This window comes from Cucurbita pepo, chromosome LG07, assembly GCF_002806865.2.
Source record: "Cucurbita pepo subsp. pepo cultivar mu-cu-16 chromosome LG07, ASM280686v2, whole genome shotgun sequence".
Taxonomy (NCBI): domain Eukaryota; kingdom Viridiplantae; phylum Streptophyta; class Magnoliopsida; order Cucurbitales; family Cucurbitaceae; genus Cucurbita; species Cucurbita pepo.
This window is the reverse complement of record NC_036644.1, coordinates 323,970-339,851: the sequence shown is the minus strand read 5'-3', so window position 1 is coordinate 339,851 and position 15,882 is coordinate 323,970. Positions and strand designations below refer to the sequence as shown.

Here is a 15,882-nt window from a genome sequence, read left to right as displayed (position 1 = left end):
TATTTCACATATTGTCAATATTATTATTATATAATTTGAGTTAAATTGTAAAAAAATTTATTGAAATTTGTTTATTAAATATATTAAAAAAAATTTTTTAAAAAAACATATATCCAAATTTTGAATTGGGATTATAATTTTTTTAAATAAGAAACTAAATATAATTTTAAATAAATTATCAAACATTATTTACTCATAAATAAAATAAAATTAAAAAAGAAAAGCCAACAATAAATTTAAAACCAATGTATTTTTGTTAAATAAACCTCCTACTTTTTAATGCAATCTTCCATTAATTAATAATATTAAATTAATGGAGTTTCTTGGTGGGGTTAAATAAATTCCTACTTTTTAATGCAATCCTCCATTAATTAATAATATTAAATTAATTGAAATTTTTTCAAATAAATTTTTTTGAATTTTTACTTTGGGTTTGAATTATGGATGTTGAAATAAATATTTCAATAATTTGTTTCCAATCAAAGCATTCAAATTTTTTATTTTAAATAAAAAAATAAAATATTAATGGTAAAATATTTATTTATTTTATTAATTTTATACATCAAAATTCAATTTATATTTTCGAAAAACTATCACCCAAATTAAATTATATAAGGGTGCGAACACCTCCCCTAGCCTGAAAGAGAAGGCTTAAAGAGGACAATATCCACTAGCCGTTACAAATGGTATCAGAGTCATACACCGGACTATGTGCCAGCGAGGACGCTAACCCCAAAGGGAGCTGATTGGAGTATTAGAACATTTGGGCTATTGATTGAATGTTGGCGTTAATTACACAAAATTATTTATATTATGGCATATGACGTATAAAATTCAAAATAAATTAGTATTATCATTAGTACCCCTTTACCAACTCAAAAGAATATATGCCTAAACGAATGTAATATATGTCAATAATACAACAATAGGTTATTAAATGTTCACTAATTCAATTTCAAAGAAAAAAAAATCATAAAATATATTTTTCCTAATTTTACAATAATTGTCAATAATACAACAATAAGTTATTCAATGTTCACTAATTTAATTTCAAAGAAAAAAAACCATTAAATATTTTTCCATTATATATCTTACTTATTAGTTGCATTAATTATAAACAATTAATGGAAAAAAAAAAACTACTAAAACAATTAATTTAATACGTAATAACTGATAAAATTGTTTAATTAATTTATCAAGCCGACAAAATAGTTGAAAACTTATTACTAGAAGATCAAAGATCTCGAGGGAACGGAAATTCTTCTCTAGCAGGCGTTTTAAAAAATGGTGAAGTTAAGAGCTCTACGAGCTAAAACTTATAATATCTACGAGTGATGGACTTGACTGTTAACCATCCGCTTATGTTTAAAGGGTGATTCTACGAGAGTTGTCGAGATCGGGGCATCTTCAATTTGAAGAGCTCCAACAAAAGAAAACTTGAAATTGAAATATTTGCCGTCGACAATGCCGTCCGCCGACGGCCAACGGAGGGCCCGTCGCAAAATGCAAAATATTCAAAGCTTCCAATTTTGACTTTGGGTCGCCGCCGTCGCTGTATTTTCGACACGTGATTCAAATGCATCCATTTTTTTTGTTTTTTTTTTGTTTTTGTTTTTTTTTTGGGTCGGTCTTCCAATAGAAACCGTCAATTCAACTCTAAGGAAAAACCTAACGAAGTAAACAATTTTGTGTTTATTTATTTAAACCCCATTTTTGCTATTCGCCGTTCATCGCTTTTCATTTCATCTCAATATCCTTTTTCCGATTCAAACCGGCGGTTTTCTTTACTCTCTCAGAATGGATCCGATTGCGCTGAGTCAGATTGCCACCGGCCTGAGCGTGTTGGCCGGCGCGGTGGTGGTGAAGTCCGTCATTGAGCAGAAGCCGATGGCCAGGCCGATGCCGAGGTGCGCCACATGTAATGGGTCGGGTCGGGTTACATGCATATGTGTCCGGTGGTCCGATGGAGATGTTGGGTGCCGATCGTGTTCCGGGTCGGGTCGGATGTCGTGTAGAAGTTGCGGCGGCGGTGGAAGAGGGCGGCCGATCACCGTGCAGTTGTCGGCTAGCCAACCCAACAGCCGATTTTGAAGGATTCCTTTTAATGGGACTTTTGTTAGAATGTTGCATTGAATTTTTACTTTAGGTTTAAAGGTACAAATTTTGTACTTGTAACTTGGTGGAGTAAATATTTAGTTTTCCAACCATAATATATACCCATTTAATTATTTAAATTACGTAACATTCGGGTGTGCACATAATTAGGTTTTTTCTCGGGGCCATTTTGGTTCATACCTCTTTTGGTTTTTAAAAGTTCATACCTCTTTTGGTTCATCATACTAATAGATATTGTCTTATTTGAGCTTTCCCTTTCGAGATTACTTCATTATTTCTTCCAGTCGACGTGAGATCTTACAATCCACTCTCCTTTGGAGCCCAGCGTCCTCGCTAGGAGTCATTCTCTTTTCTAATTGATGTGGGACCTCATAATCCACCTCCCTTCGAGTCCAATGTCCTTCTTGACACACCGCCCGGTGTCCACTTCCTTCGAGACCCAACGTCCTCGTTGGCACACCGCCTGGTGTCTAGCTCTGATACTATTGTAACAGCCTAAGCCCACCGCTGGCAGAAATTGTCATTTTTGGGCTTCCCCTCAAGGTTCTTAAAATGGGTCTACTTGAGAGAGATCTCATACCTTGCCAATGTCCTAGCTCTGATACCTTGCCAATGTCCTAGATCTCATACCTTGCCAATGTCCCAGCATCCCAGTTCTGATACAAAAATGTTTGTTCCTCTCCATAGCCAACGTGGGATCTAATGATTCACCTCCTTCAGGGCCTAGCGTTCTCACTGACACTTGTTTCCTTCTCCAATTAATGTGGGATCTCATACCTTAGGTATTCTCCTAGCCTTAGAAATTTACCCGACAAATATTTATTAACGAAATAAATTGACTCGGTTTGATTGGATCGGTCGAATTTGATGGTGGACTGAAGTTTTGGGCTTGATGATGAGGGATCTTTTCCATTTTCATTCCTCAGCCCACCCTAGAAACCATCACCATCAGAATTATCCAAGTCCATTACTTGTAAAATTCCCTCTTTCACTGTTACAGATCAAAACATGCTTAGTTTAAACTCAACAACATAATTATTCTAACTGAGCTCCCAATTATGAAGGGGTGTGGATTTGATTTCACAACAGATTCAGCTAATGATTAGAGATTCAAAGAAGAACACACCAACCAAGAAAAAACCCAAAATTTGTGGGATTTAAGGAAGCAAAACTGTAGTTTTAACACCTACAAATCATAGCATTATCATTCAATCAAACGACTTATCTACACAAATCTCCACCAAATATCAAACAATTAAAAGCAGGGTTTGGTAAGATGACACAGATAATCAACAAACAAATCTTGAAAATGGCAAGAAAAAGAGTGGAATTCGAGCATGAAACCTGTCTCAAAAGCGCTTTCAGCCATGTGGGCAATCATGCATTGGCTTGAAGAAGAGCAGATTTCATTGAGGACTTTTCACAAACACCTTGAAAGCACCTCCAGCTTTTGGACGTTGAAAAGTGGAGTAAACCAGTTGGCATCCATTGGGATTTGGGTACAGAAACGAACCAAGTTTTCTTTCAGGAGAAGCAAAAGAATTGAATGAAAAACAAAAGAAAAACAGAGGATTTGATCTGATCGGCNAAAAACCTAACGAAGTAAACAATTTTGTGTTTATTTATTTAAACCCCATTTTTGCTATTCGCCGTTCATCGCTTTTCATTTCATCTCAATATCCTTTTTCCGATTCAAACCGGCGGTTTTCTTTACTCTCTCAGAATGGATCCGATTGCGCTGAGTCAGATTGCCACCGGCCTGAGCGTGTTGGCCGGCGCGGTGGTGGTGAAGTCCGTCATTGAGCAGAAGCCGATGGCCAGGCCGATGCCGAGGTGCGCCACATGTAATGGGTCGGGTCGGGTTACATGCATATGTGTCCGGTGGTCCGATGGAGATGTTGGGTGCCGATCGTGTTCCGGGTCGGGTCGGATGTCGTGTAGAAGTTGCGGCGGCGGTGGAAGAGGGCGGCCGATCACCGTGCAGTTGTCGGCTAGCCAACCCAACAGCCGATTTTGAAGGATTCCTTTTAATGGGACTTTTGTTAGAATGTTGCATTGAATTTTTACTTTAGGTTTAAAGGTACAAATTTTGTACTTGTAACTTGGTGGAGTAAATATTTAGTTTTCCAACCATAATATATACCCATTTAATTATTTAAATTACGTAACATTCGGGTGTGCACATAATTAGGTTTTTTCTCGGGGCCATTTTGGTTCATACCTCTTTTGGTTTTTAAAAGTTCATACCTCTTTTGGTTCATCATACTAATAGATATTGTCTTATTTGAGCTTTCCCTTTCGAGATTACTTCATTATTTCTTCCAGTCGACGTGAGATCTTACAATCCACTCTCCTTTGGAGCCCAGCGTCCTCGCTAGGAGTCATTCTCTTTTCTAATTGATGTGGGACCTCATAATCCACCTCCCTTCGAGTCCAATGTCCTTCTTGACACACCGCCCGGTGTCCACTTCCTTCGAGACCCAACGTCCTCGTTGGCACACCGCCTGGTGTCTAGCTCTGATACTATTGTAACAGCCTAAGCCCACCGCTGGCAGAAATTGTCATTTTTGGGCTTCCCCTCAAGGTTCTTAAAATGGGTCTACTTGAGAGAGATCTCATACCTTGCCAATGTCCTAGCTCTGATACCTTGCCAATGTCCTAGATCTCATACCTTGCCAATGTCCCAGCATCCCAGTTCTGATACAAAAATGTTTGTTCCTCTCCATAGCCAACGTGGGATCTAATGATTCACCTCCTTCAGGGCCTAGCGTTCTCACTGACACTTGTTTCCTTCTCCAATTAATGTGGGATCTCATACCTTAGGTATTCTCCTAGCCTTAGAAATTTACCCGACAAATATTTATTAACGAAATAAATTGACTCGGTTTGATTGGATCGGTCGAATTTGATGGTGGACTGAAGTTTTGGGCTTGATGATGAGGGATCTTTTCCATTTTCATTCCTCAGCCCACCCTAGAAACCATCACCATCAGAATTATCCAAGTCCATTACTTGTAAAATTCCCTCTTTCACTGTTACAGATCAAAACATGCTTAGTTTAAACTCAACAACATAATTATTCTAACTGAGCTCCCAATTATGAAGGGGTGTGGATTTGATTTCACAACAGATTCAGCTAATGATTAGAGATTCAAAGAAGAACACACCAACCAAGAAAAAACCCAAAATTTGTGGGATTTAAGGAAGCAAAACTGTAGTTTTAACACCTACAAATCATAGCATTATCATTCAATCAAACGACTTATCTACACAAATCTCCACCAAATATCAAACAATTAAAAGCAGGGTTTGGTAAGATGACACAGATAATCAACAAACAAATCTTGAAAATGGCAAGAAAAAGAGTGGAATTCGAGCATGAAACCTGTCTCAAAAGCGCTTTCAGCCATGTGGGCAATCATGCATTGGCTTGAAGAAGAGCAGATTTCATTGAGGACTTTTCACAAACACCTTGAAAGCACCTCCAGCTTTTGGACGTTGAAAAGTGGAGTAAACCAGTTGGCATCCATTGGGATTTGGGTACAGAAACGAACCAAGTTTTCTTTCAGGAGAAGCAAAAGAATTGAATGAAAAACAAAAGAAAAACAGAGGATTTGATCTGATCGGCATGAAATGATTAGGGGATCTTATGAGAAGTGAAGGTCTCGGCAGTGAAATTTGGTGGTTATTATTACCACAAATACCCAATTTCTGAGGGTAACAATTTGGAAGCCAGAAGACAAAGCAAAGGGATTTGGTGTTGGTCCCCTCTTTAAGGAATTATGAGGCCCTTCTCTTTGTGTCTATCCTTTTTCGCTTCAGATTTTCATTATTCATCCTTCACATGCTCCACTCCCCGACCCTGCCCAGTGTCACGACCATACTTATCCACACCATATCTATTCAAACCTTTTTGTATGTTATAAACGTCGTTGTTGCTTATTGTTTGCTAGCTTATAACATTGCTTTCTCAAATCGGTTTTCAAACATTTTTCGAAACTCTCTGACTCCTTCTTTCAAGAACAAGGCTCTTGAAGCTTGAGCATACGTCATCTCAATGGCTACTCAAGTTTTAGTTGACTCATTTGTTCGAGGACAAGAGGTTTTTATACCCTTATGAGTAATGCGTGTTTTCCTCTCTCCAACTGACGTGAGAACTCACAACACACCTCTCTTGAGGGCCCAGCGTCCTCGCTGACACAACACTCAGTGTCTGGCTCTAATACCATTTGTAACCGTCTAAACCCACCGCTATTAGATATTGTCCGCTTTGGCCCATTATGTATTTCTGTCAGTCTCACGATTTTAAAACGTGTCTATTAGGGAGATGTTTGTACACCCTTGTAAGGAATGTTTTGTTCCTCTCTCTAACCGATGTGATACAGTACTATAAGTCTCAAAAGAGTAAGATTTTGACACAGTAGAATTGTAGAGAAAATTGCGAAAACCACTCTTAAATTACAAGGATATGAAAATAGTAATAAATGAAAAGAATAATTTATGGAAAGATCCCTGGTAAGAAGGCAAACTATAATTTAGTATTAAATATCCTTAATAGAAACTCTCTGTCTCGTTTTTTCAAGAACAAGGCTTCAAACATCATCCGAGCAGCGACCCAAGTTTTAGTTGACTGACTTGTTCGAGGGTAAGAGGTTTTCATACCTTAATGAGTAATGCGTGTTTTCCTCTCTCCAACCGATATGGGATCTCACAATTCACCTCCCTCGAGGGCCCAGTGTCCTCGCTAACACACTGCTCGATGCCTGGGTTTGATACCATTTGTAATAGTCTAAGACCACCGTTGTTAGATATTATCCATTTTGGTCTATTACGTATCTCTATTAGTCTCACGATTTTAAAACGTATCTATTAAGGAAAGATTTTGACAATTATGAACAACGATACAATCTATCTATATATGTAGTGTTGAGCTGTCATCTTGAAGAGAGTAACACTAGAAGGGTGGTTGCGTGGTCCCCAAATCGAGAGGCTAATAATGAACCAAATCTTGAAGTTTTGGGAGTGTTGGGTGCAGTGGATTATTGCCCACCACACTCAAACTTATTCAACTGTTGGAGGCAGAGGCATGCATTGAGGCCGGGGACACAGGTTTTGCCCAATCATTTTTCTTCTCTCTCTCTCTCATTCACTTCTTTATTCAATGCTTTCATTTTTTAATCTTATTCTTTGTAGGGTCATAGTTGGAATTATACAATATTATGCGCTGACGTGTCGTCTCGGGTTGTCAAGTGAAAATGGGTTTAGACGAATACGCCCTTACGACGTAGTCTATTCATGTTTTTTGTATTCGATAAGACGCAGTCTTCTCTGTTCATCGAAATTAGGGTTTAAAACCTCTAAATTGAGTCGTTAGAGATAACGTCTCATTGTTTCCAAGAACGTAATGTCTCCATTAAAGGACGTGTGCTCGTTCCATTCTTCGATGAAGAACATAGTATGTAACAACCTATGCCCGGGATTTGGATCTGGATTCCAAATCTAAATTTATCGTCTGATGACCCTGACATTCTCCTCCGAAATAGTCATGTTACCTACTTCTATTTTACTCGGGTGTCACATAATAGATTCTCTCATTCGAACACGAGCTAAATTCGACCGACTAACTTTTAGGGGTGATATGTACTTAAACGACCAAATAGTACTATACCCTACCAGGGTCTCGATGCACTCGAGCTCATTTAATGCAATCCATACGCTCATTTATATAACTAAAGAAAGATGCAATCACTATCAAGGTGCGTAACGATCTTCTTTACTCAACTCTTAACTTCGATTTGACTCGAGTAACAAACCGTCGCTTAATAGGTATGATTTCATTTCAACGTTTAGCTCTTCTTTCAAGCAAAGAACTCTCTAACCTTCCGTAATCCTCTTAGCTTTTGAGTTAAAAAGATTTTTTTAAAAAAAATAATAATTACGTGGCAAACAAAATTAAACGGTGATAAATGCATATTAATAAATTAGGAAAAAATTGGAAATATTTCAAACAAAAATGTGTAATAATAATTTAATGAAAGAAAAAAAATTAAAATAAAAAAAAGTCATAATCATAATTAAAGAGATTAGATACCGACCCTTTTTAATTAATGTGATTAAATGATGCATCTATTGCTTAGTTTGCTTCACCATAAATACCTAATCTCATTACTCTTCCAAACAAATTTATTTTTGGCTTCATATGTTATAAAACATATTATATAGTTTGTGTATATATATACGTATATAAATATATTATATAGTTGGTGTATCATACTCTTCGCTAAAATATTATATTTCCGACCAAAAGCTAAAGTTTAAATCTTCATTTAGTTAAATAATATAATAATTATGAAAATGACAGCGTTTTTTTAATTACGTTGAAGTGTATTAAATGGTTAAGTTTTCTATAAACATTATTTTATTTTCTCGCCATGAATTAAAAAAAATAATAATAAAATTTAAAAATATGAATAAAATTTAAAAAAAAAAAAAGAAAAAAGAAAATACGTAATTGGTGACTAAATAATGATATAAATAAAATAAAGAATGTCGGTGGAAGTTGGAAATGGAAGTGGATACCCGTGGCCGGTACTGTCATTTTGGTTTAACTTTTGTGTTCGGATATCGCAGTCAACGGTCAACGTTCTCTTATTTTCGTAATAATAATAATATTATTATTATGATTTTTTTGGTTGCTTTCTGTGGAAGATGATCCATTGATAGCTATGTATTTTGTAAATTTACGGAACGGAGGTGAAAGTTAGTAGACATGTGACGAGTACGATATATAAATGAACCAAAACTATATTCAAATGTGAGTGATCCCGAGTAAAGTAAAAGAGTACGATATATAAATACGTGGTTATGTTGTAGAGATGTAAATGTGTAACAGCTCAGCTCAAGCTCACCGCTATCAGATATTGTCCTATTTAGGCTTTGTCTTTTAGATTCTTCTTAAGGTTTTTAAAATGCATTTGCTAATGAGAGGTTTCGTACCATTTTAAAGAATTTTTTGTTCCTCTCTTCAATCAATGTGGAATCTCACATTCCACCCCCTTCGGGGCTCGTCCTTACTTTACTAACACTTTGTTGCCCTTTTCCAACCGATGTGGAATCTCACAACCCACCTCCCCCATTCGGAGTCCAACGTCTTTGCTGGCATTCGTTCCGCTCTTTAATCGATGTGACATCTCACAAAAGGAATGTTGAAGCCATTAGATACTGAATTTGTAACGGCCCAGATGCCCAGATCCACCGAAGCCATTAGATACTGAATTTGTAACGACCCAAATGCCCAGATCCACCGCTAGCAGATATTGTCCTCTTTGGGTTTCCCCTCAAGGCTTCATTAGATATTGAATTTAGGCCCAAATCATCGCTAGCCGATATTGTCCTTTTTGGGCCCCCTCAAGGCTTCATTAGATACTGAATTTATAACGGCCCAGATGCCCAGATCCACCGCTAGCCGATATTGTCATCTTTGGGCCCCTTCAAGGCTTTAAAACGTGTCTGCTGGAGAAAGGTTTCCACACCTTTATAAATGATGGTTTGTTCTCCTCCCAACAACATTGTGGAACATCACATAATTTAAATTTCAAATATAGTTTTTTTTTTTTAATTTAAATTTCAAATCTAGTTTTTTTTTTTAATTTAAATTTCAAATATAGTTTTTTTAATTTATTATTTTGTGAAACGACCATAATTCTTTATTTTTTATTTGGTTAAAACTATTAATAAAAATTAAAATATTTTGCGAGTATTAGTTGAATTTGATGTAGTTTAATTAAAGCTTAGGAAGGTCATTATTGGCGTTTCCTACCTAACAAAAGGACTAATTTTTAATTAAAAATGTATTTAGTGAAGTAATTATATACCAAACGAATAAACATGCATTATTTGTTAATTCATTATTTATTAATTGCCAACATCAAATACCAACTTAGTTTAGAAGTTAGGAGATTCAATTTAATTTAATTATTAGAAAGAAAATAAATTAAATAAAACTTATCCGATAAGTCACAGACGACGTAAATTAGCTAGTTGTATACATTGATAATGCATGAAAAATACATTTAATTAATCGAGAGAAGGTCGATATGCGATTATAACGAATACGACATATAGCTAAATTATTAATGACTCGAATTTTAGGGTAAAAGCGACCTAAATTAGCTTAACCACTTCATTAATAATTACTAATAATCTTTTTTAAAGATTTGATTTAACTTGAGTAACTTAATTAATTATTTTTATTTTTTAAAGTTTTATAATTTTTCTGCATTTTAATAATTATTTAATATTATTAAAAAAACTTAAAAAATCACTATTTTTTAATTAAAGAAATGATATTTTTCTGACAAACATGAAAGTGTTACTTAGAAGGTCACGTGAGGGAGAGGGTCTCGAAAGTGAAGGAAATAAAAAGATTAAAAGTAAGGATGGTTTATTTTCATGAACAAAATTATTAATTTATTTTTAAAAGCAACTTTTATGAAACCTTTTTGGTGTTTAAAAATAATAATTAGCTTAAAATAATGTTTTTCGTGTTTGTTTCAACTTTTAATCTAAAATTATTGTAAAATTTTTAATTTAATCTTGTTTAAAATTTCCGTTACGAATATTAATAGTTTTTTAATCGAAACATTTTTTTAAAATAGAACACAGTCGATAAATTTGTGTAAAAAAAAAGATTTTGTCACATAATTAGAAAAATATCTAACATGTTGTCGGGTATGTTGCTAGCTAGCTCCTACACGAAATACTACCTTAAAAACATGCCTATTTGACCCGACACTGTGATGTTCCACATTGATCACGGAGGAGAACAAAACACTCTTTATAAGGATGTGGAAACCTTCCCCTAGCAGACGTGTTTTAAAGTCTTGAGGGGAAGCTCGAAGGGGAAAGCTCAAAGAGAACAATATCTGCTAGCAGTGGATCTAGGGCGTTACAAATGGTATCAGAGCTAGACACCGGACTATGTGCCAGCGAGGAGGTTGTTCCTCGAAGGGGGGTAGATACGAGGCAGTGTGCCAATAAGGACGGTGGATTTGGTGGCGGTCCCACATCGATTGGAGAAAAGAACGAGTGTCAGCGAGGACGCTGGGCCCCGAAGGGAGGTGGATTGTGATGTCTCACATTGGTTGAGGAGGAGAACAAAACACCCTTTATAAGCGTGTGGAAACCTTCACCTAGCAGACTCGTTTTAAAGCCTTGAGAGGGAAGCCCAAAAGGAAAAGCTCAAACCCGACAATATCTGCTAGCGGTGGATCTAGGCTGGACACAAAGCCCACCTTGATTGTCGATGACCGAAGACGTACATCCTTAAAAGAAAAATACCCTTTAAATGTATGACACACAACAGTTTGAACTAAGTAAATGAAAACACTATTGATATAACTTAATTTGCATACCGATTTAAGCACTAGAATACGAGCACTACACCAGATCCACGCATGATTTTTATGCAAGGACTACAATTACAACCGACCCATTCCACCTCAAATCCAGCATCACCATCCGTGACTTGAGCCATAATTCCACATCATCTATACATCGCGCGTTTTCATTAACACCAAACATATTAAACGTTAAAGATGAGAGTGGAGCCGGTTAAGCACAACATCACGTCCACGCCAGATCTTTGTCCTCTAAACTACTGTTCAAACTACGACATAAAAAAAAAAACGTCTGACTTACCTAAAATTTAACGCCAACAAATATATTAGTAATTTTCATTTAACACCGAAGATCGAAAACGAAAACATATATTTAACGGAATATAATTATTGAAATTGGTGTTTCTAGAAGAGGGGTAGGGAGGCGAGGAGTGGTTGAGAAGGGGGTGGGATTGACTTATAAAGTTAACAATCCCATCGGCCGGCGGTGGTTCGGTTAGGGTTAGACGCCGACGGAGGCCATGCTGACAGACATTTTTGCATTTATAGCCGTTGATTTCTATTCTAATTTAGTTGCACTTTTGAATTTTAAAATAATTATTTTTAATTTAATTTATACTCTTCTCCAACTGCCGCTTATGCCACTAAACTTGTCGGGTTTCTAATTAATTTTTGTCTATTATTTTTGTCCCTTTCTTCATTAATCACATACCTCACAACAGACATATAGAGGCAAACATTTTATATATGTTTAAATTTCGTCATTTATTTTAATAATATCCTTATTTTCTTCCAAATTTGTAATACCATTTTTATTTTTATTTTAAACGTTTTAAAAATTTATAACATACTAAAATCCATCAGAATATTGAACAAAAAAGTCAATTTGTCAAAATGTCGTTTTCTCAAACTTAATCCAAAGGTTCGCGTTGTTAGATGAACACGACTTTCCATAATGGTATGATATTGTCCATTTTGAGCATAAGCTCTCATGGCTTTACTTTCGACTTCCCAAAATGGCTCGTATCGATGATCATTTCCTAAGTTAGCCGATATAGGACTTTCATCCAACACGAGTCATTGTTGTGTCGTTCCATGTTGTAAAAGATTTCTACCCAAAGAATAGTTTTGAAAATGTCAAGGGTAATATTGGAATTTTTAAAAATATGAGAATGTGTTTCGGTCTGTAACACTTTGGGGTGAATACCCATCGGAACAAGTAGGGTCAATAGTTAACAATTGCTCTCAGAACCAAGCTAGATATTTTCCTATCACTGGGCTCCAAGTAGAAAATCTGTAACAGCCAAAACCCACTATTAGCAGATATTGTCCGCTTTGGCCCATTACACATTGTCGTCAACCTCAAGCCCAAGCCCACCGCTAGTAGATATTATTCGTTTTGATCCATTACGTACAGTTTCATGATTTTAAAACACGTCGACTAGGGAGAGATTTTCACACCATTATAAGGAATGTTTCGTTATCTTCTCAAATTGATACGAGATCCCATAAAATCTCCTGCTACACATCTCGGGTAAATTAAGAACCCGAAAAAGGGGAAAAGAAGATGGTAGTTGGGGATGTTCAAGATTTTGATTAAGATATTGTTTAATGTGTATTATAATATTTTAATTCAAAGTAATTAAACCTAAAAACATTATAAATATTTTTACTTTTTAAATATATTAAAAAAATTCAAATCTTTCTTAAAAAAAGATATTTTAAAGTAAAAAAGAATTTTGAAAAATGAGAAAAATGAGAAATAAATAAAAGGAAATAAGAGAGGCTGAGGTGGACTGCCAGCTCATTTGTTCATGTTTTAATGGCAAGCAGTTATAATTTAGGCGCTTTTGAAAACAGCAACAAACCCCAAAAAAAGCGCTTCTACGAGAAGCAAGCCAAGTCAAAGCCAAGCCAAGCCAAGCCAAGCCAAAGCCAAGTCAAAGCCAAGCCAAGCCAAGCTAAGCGCGACGGTTATTCTACTAATACAAACATATATACATCCAGACATTCATACCACCTCGCCCTATCCTATCTGTCACCCCCAACNGTCAAAGCCAAGTCAAAGCCAAGCCAAGCCAAGCTAAGCGCGACGGTTATTCTACTAATACAAACATATATACATCCATACATTCATACCACCTCGCCCTATCCTATCTGTCACCCCCAACAAACATTATTAATTTCCAACAGAAACCAATTAATAATTTTTTTAATTTTTTTTTAAAATTAATTAATTTTATTTTCGTAGTACACTAAAACAGGGTAGCACTCCAAAAAGCTGCCCTCCTCAGCCCGTCTGAGTCAACCCAATTTTGACCTTTGAATACGACAACAACCCCAAGNTTAAAATTAATTAATTTTATTTTCGTAGTACACTAAAACAGGGTAGCACTCCAAAAAGCTGCCCTCCTCAGCCCGTCTGGGTCAACCCAATTTTGACCTTTGAATACGACAACAACCCCAAGGCTAATTTCGTACATTCACTACCTCTCATATAATATTTTCTTTATATACATATATATATATATATATATAAATGAGCTCTTGTTTGTTGCTTCCTTCCCTTTTCCCTCTGCGTTTGACTGTGTCAGATATCAGCCTCTCTCCCATGAGAACCAACATGAAGAAGAGAGCTTCACAAACAAATTTACAGTATTTTTCCGGTTCACCCAAAAGGAGGCGCTTTTCCCCGCCGCGCTCTTCCGCCGTAGTTTCTGATTTTTTTCAGTCCTTGCCGGACGACCTCCTCATCTCTATCCTCTCTAAGCTTAGCGCCACCGCTTCTTCCCCGTCCGATTTCATCAGCGCTTTGATTACGTACGTTATATGTTTTTTCCTTTTTTTTTTTTTTTGGGGTTGTGAATCGATTTGGCTGATTGAATTTGGTGTAACAGATGCAAGAGATTCAACAATTTAGGGCGTCATTCGCTTGTTTTAGCCAAGGCTTCCCAGAAAACTTTGGCAATCGGAGCTAAAAACTGGTCGGAATCCGCTCACCGGTTTCTTAAACACTGCGTTGACGCCGGCAACGTTGAGGCTTGCTATATTCTCGGCATGGTAACAACAAACACCTTGAAAATTTTAACGATTTTTTGATTTTGGGTCTCTGAATTTCTGTTTTTTTTTTTTTCCTCAGATTCGGTTTTATTGTCTGCAAAACCGAGGGAGTGGAGCTTCTTTAATGGCGAAGGCGGCGATTAGCTCCCACGCGCCGGCGTTGTATTCACTTGCTGTCATACAGTTCAACGGTAGCGGTGGCTCGAAGAACGATAAGGATTTGAGAGCGGGAGTGGCGCTTTGTGCCAGGGCTGCGTTTTTGGGTCATATTGATGCTTTAAGGGAGCTTGGACATTGCCTTCAAGATGGCTATGGTGTTTGTCAGAACATTATGGAGGGCCGTCGGTTTCTCGTCCAAGCCAACGCACGGGAACTCGCCGCCGTGCTGTCGTCAACGGCAGCCACTGTTACCGGCGGAGCTGCGCGTTCTTGGGTCACGTGCGATCCACACACACACCACCGCACGGCGGTGGGGTCATCCACAGAGTGTCCGTTGCTAAGCGATTTCGGCTGTAATGTCCCGGCGGCGGAGGCTCATCCGGCGAGCCGGTTTATGGCGGAGTGGTTCGCTATACGCGGCGGGCCACCGGGGCCGGGGCTGAGACTCTGTTCGCACGTGGGGTGTGGGCGGCCGGAGACAAGGAGGCACGAGTTTCGTCGGTGTTCGGTTTGTGGGATTGTTAACTACTGCTCACGTGCCTGTCAGGCGCTTGATTGGAAGCTGCAGCATAAGGCGGAATGTTCGCCTTTGGAGCTATGGCCGGAAAATGAGGGGGAAGGTGGTGTAGGCGAGGGCGGAGTTGAAAATGAAAACGAAGCGGAGGATGTGATAGAAGAGAGTTAAATTAAACGGAGGATGTGATTTTACGGTTTTAGGAATTTAAACGGCGAGTAACGGGTGTTGTAACGGAAGAGGAAAACAGGAGGTACCTAACAAAACAAAAGGCTTAAATCCCACCTCCCCCACTTTTCCCTTTTTCTTTTACTTTTGTCAATATAATTTTTGTAGAGTACAGTGCATCCATTGTCACCTTCGATCTTAGGTATTTTAAAGTTTTTAATTTTTTAGATTTTCAGAATCTTCAAAATTTCCTAATTCTATTATACCTTCTTCACAATTATTCCTTTTTCTTCTTCTTTTTCTTCCCAAAGGTTTCCTTTCCTTTTCCATTTTTTTTTTTTTTTTTAAATCTTTGCCCATCTAATTGAAGGAATACTTCACTAATTTAGCTGGATTAATCTCTCAAAAACTCCACAATACACAAAATTCAAACAAAAACTCGAAACTATACAAATGGAAAAATACAAA

General features: G+C 37.1%; 1 protein-coding gene across 1 annotated transcript; it reads left to right on the top strand.

The window, feature by feature from the left end:
• The first annotated feature begins 14,053 nt into the window (after nt 1-14,053).
• On the top strand, nt 14,054-15,669 carry LOC111798659 (F-box protein At1g67340-like). Its single transcript, XM_023681947.1, has 3 exons — nt 14,054-14,333; nt 14,411-14,573; nt 14,653-15,669. Exons 1-3 carry the CDS (start codon nt 14,125-14,127, stop codon nt 15,415-15,417), a joined length of 1,137 nt encoding a protein of 378 aa, XP_023537715.1. The 5' UTR covers nt 14,054-14,124; the 3' UTR covers nt 15,418-15,669.
• The last annotated feature ends 213 nt before the right edge of the window (nt 15,670-15,882 follow it).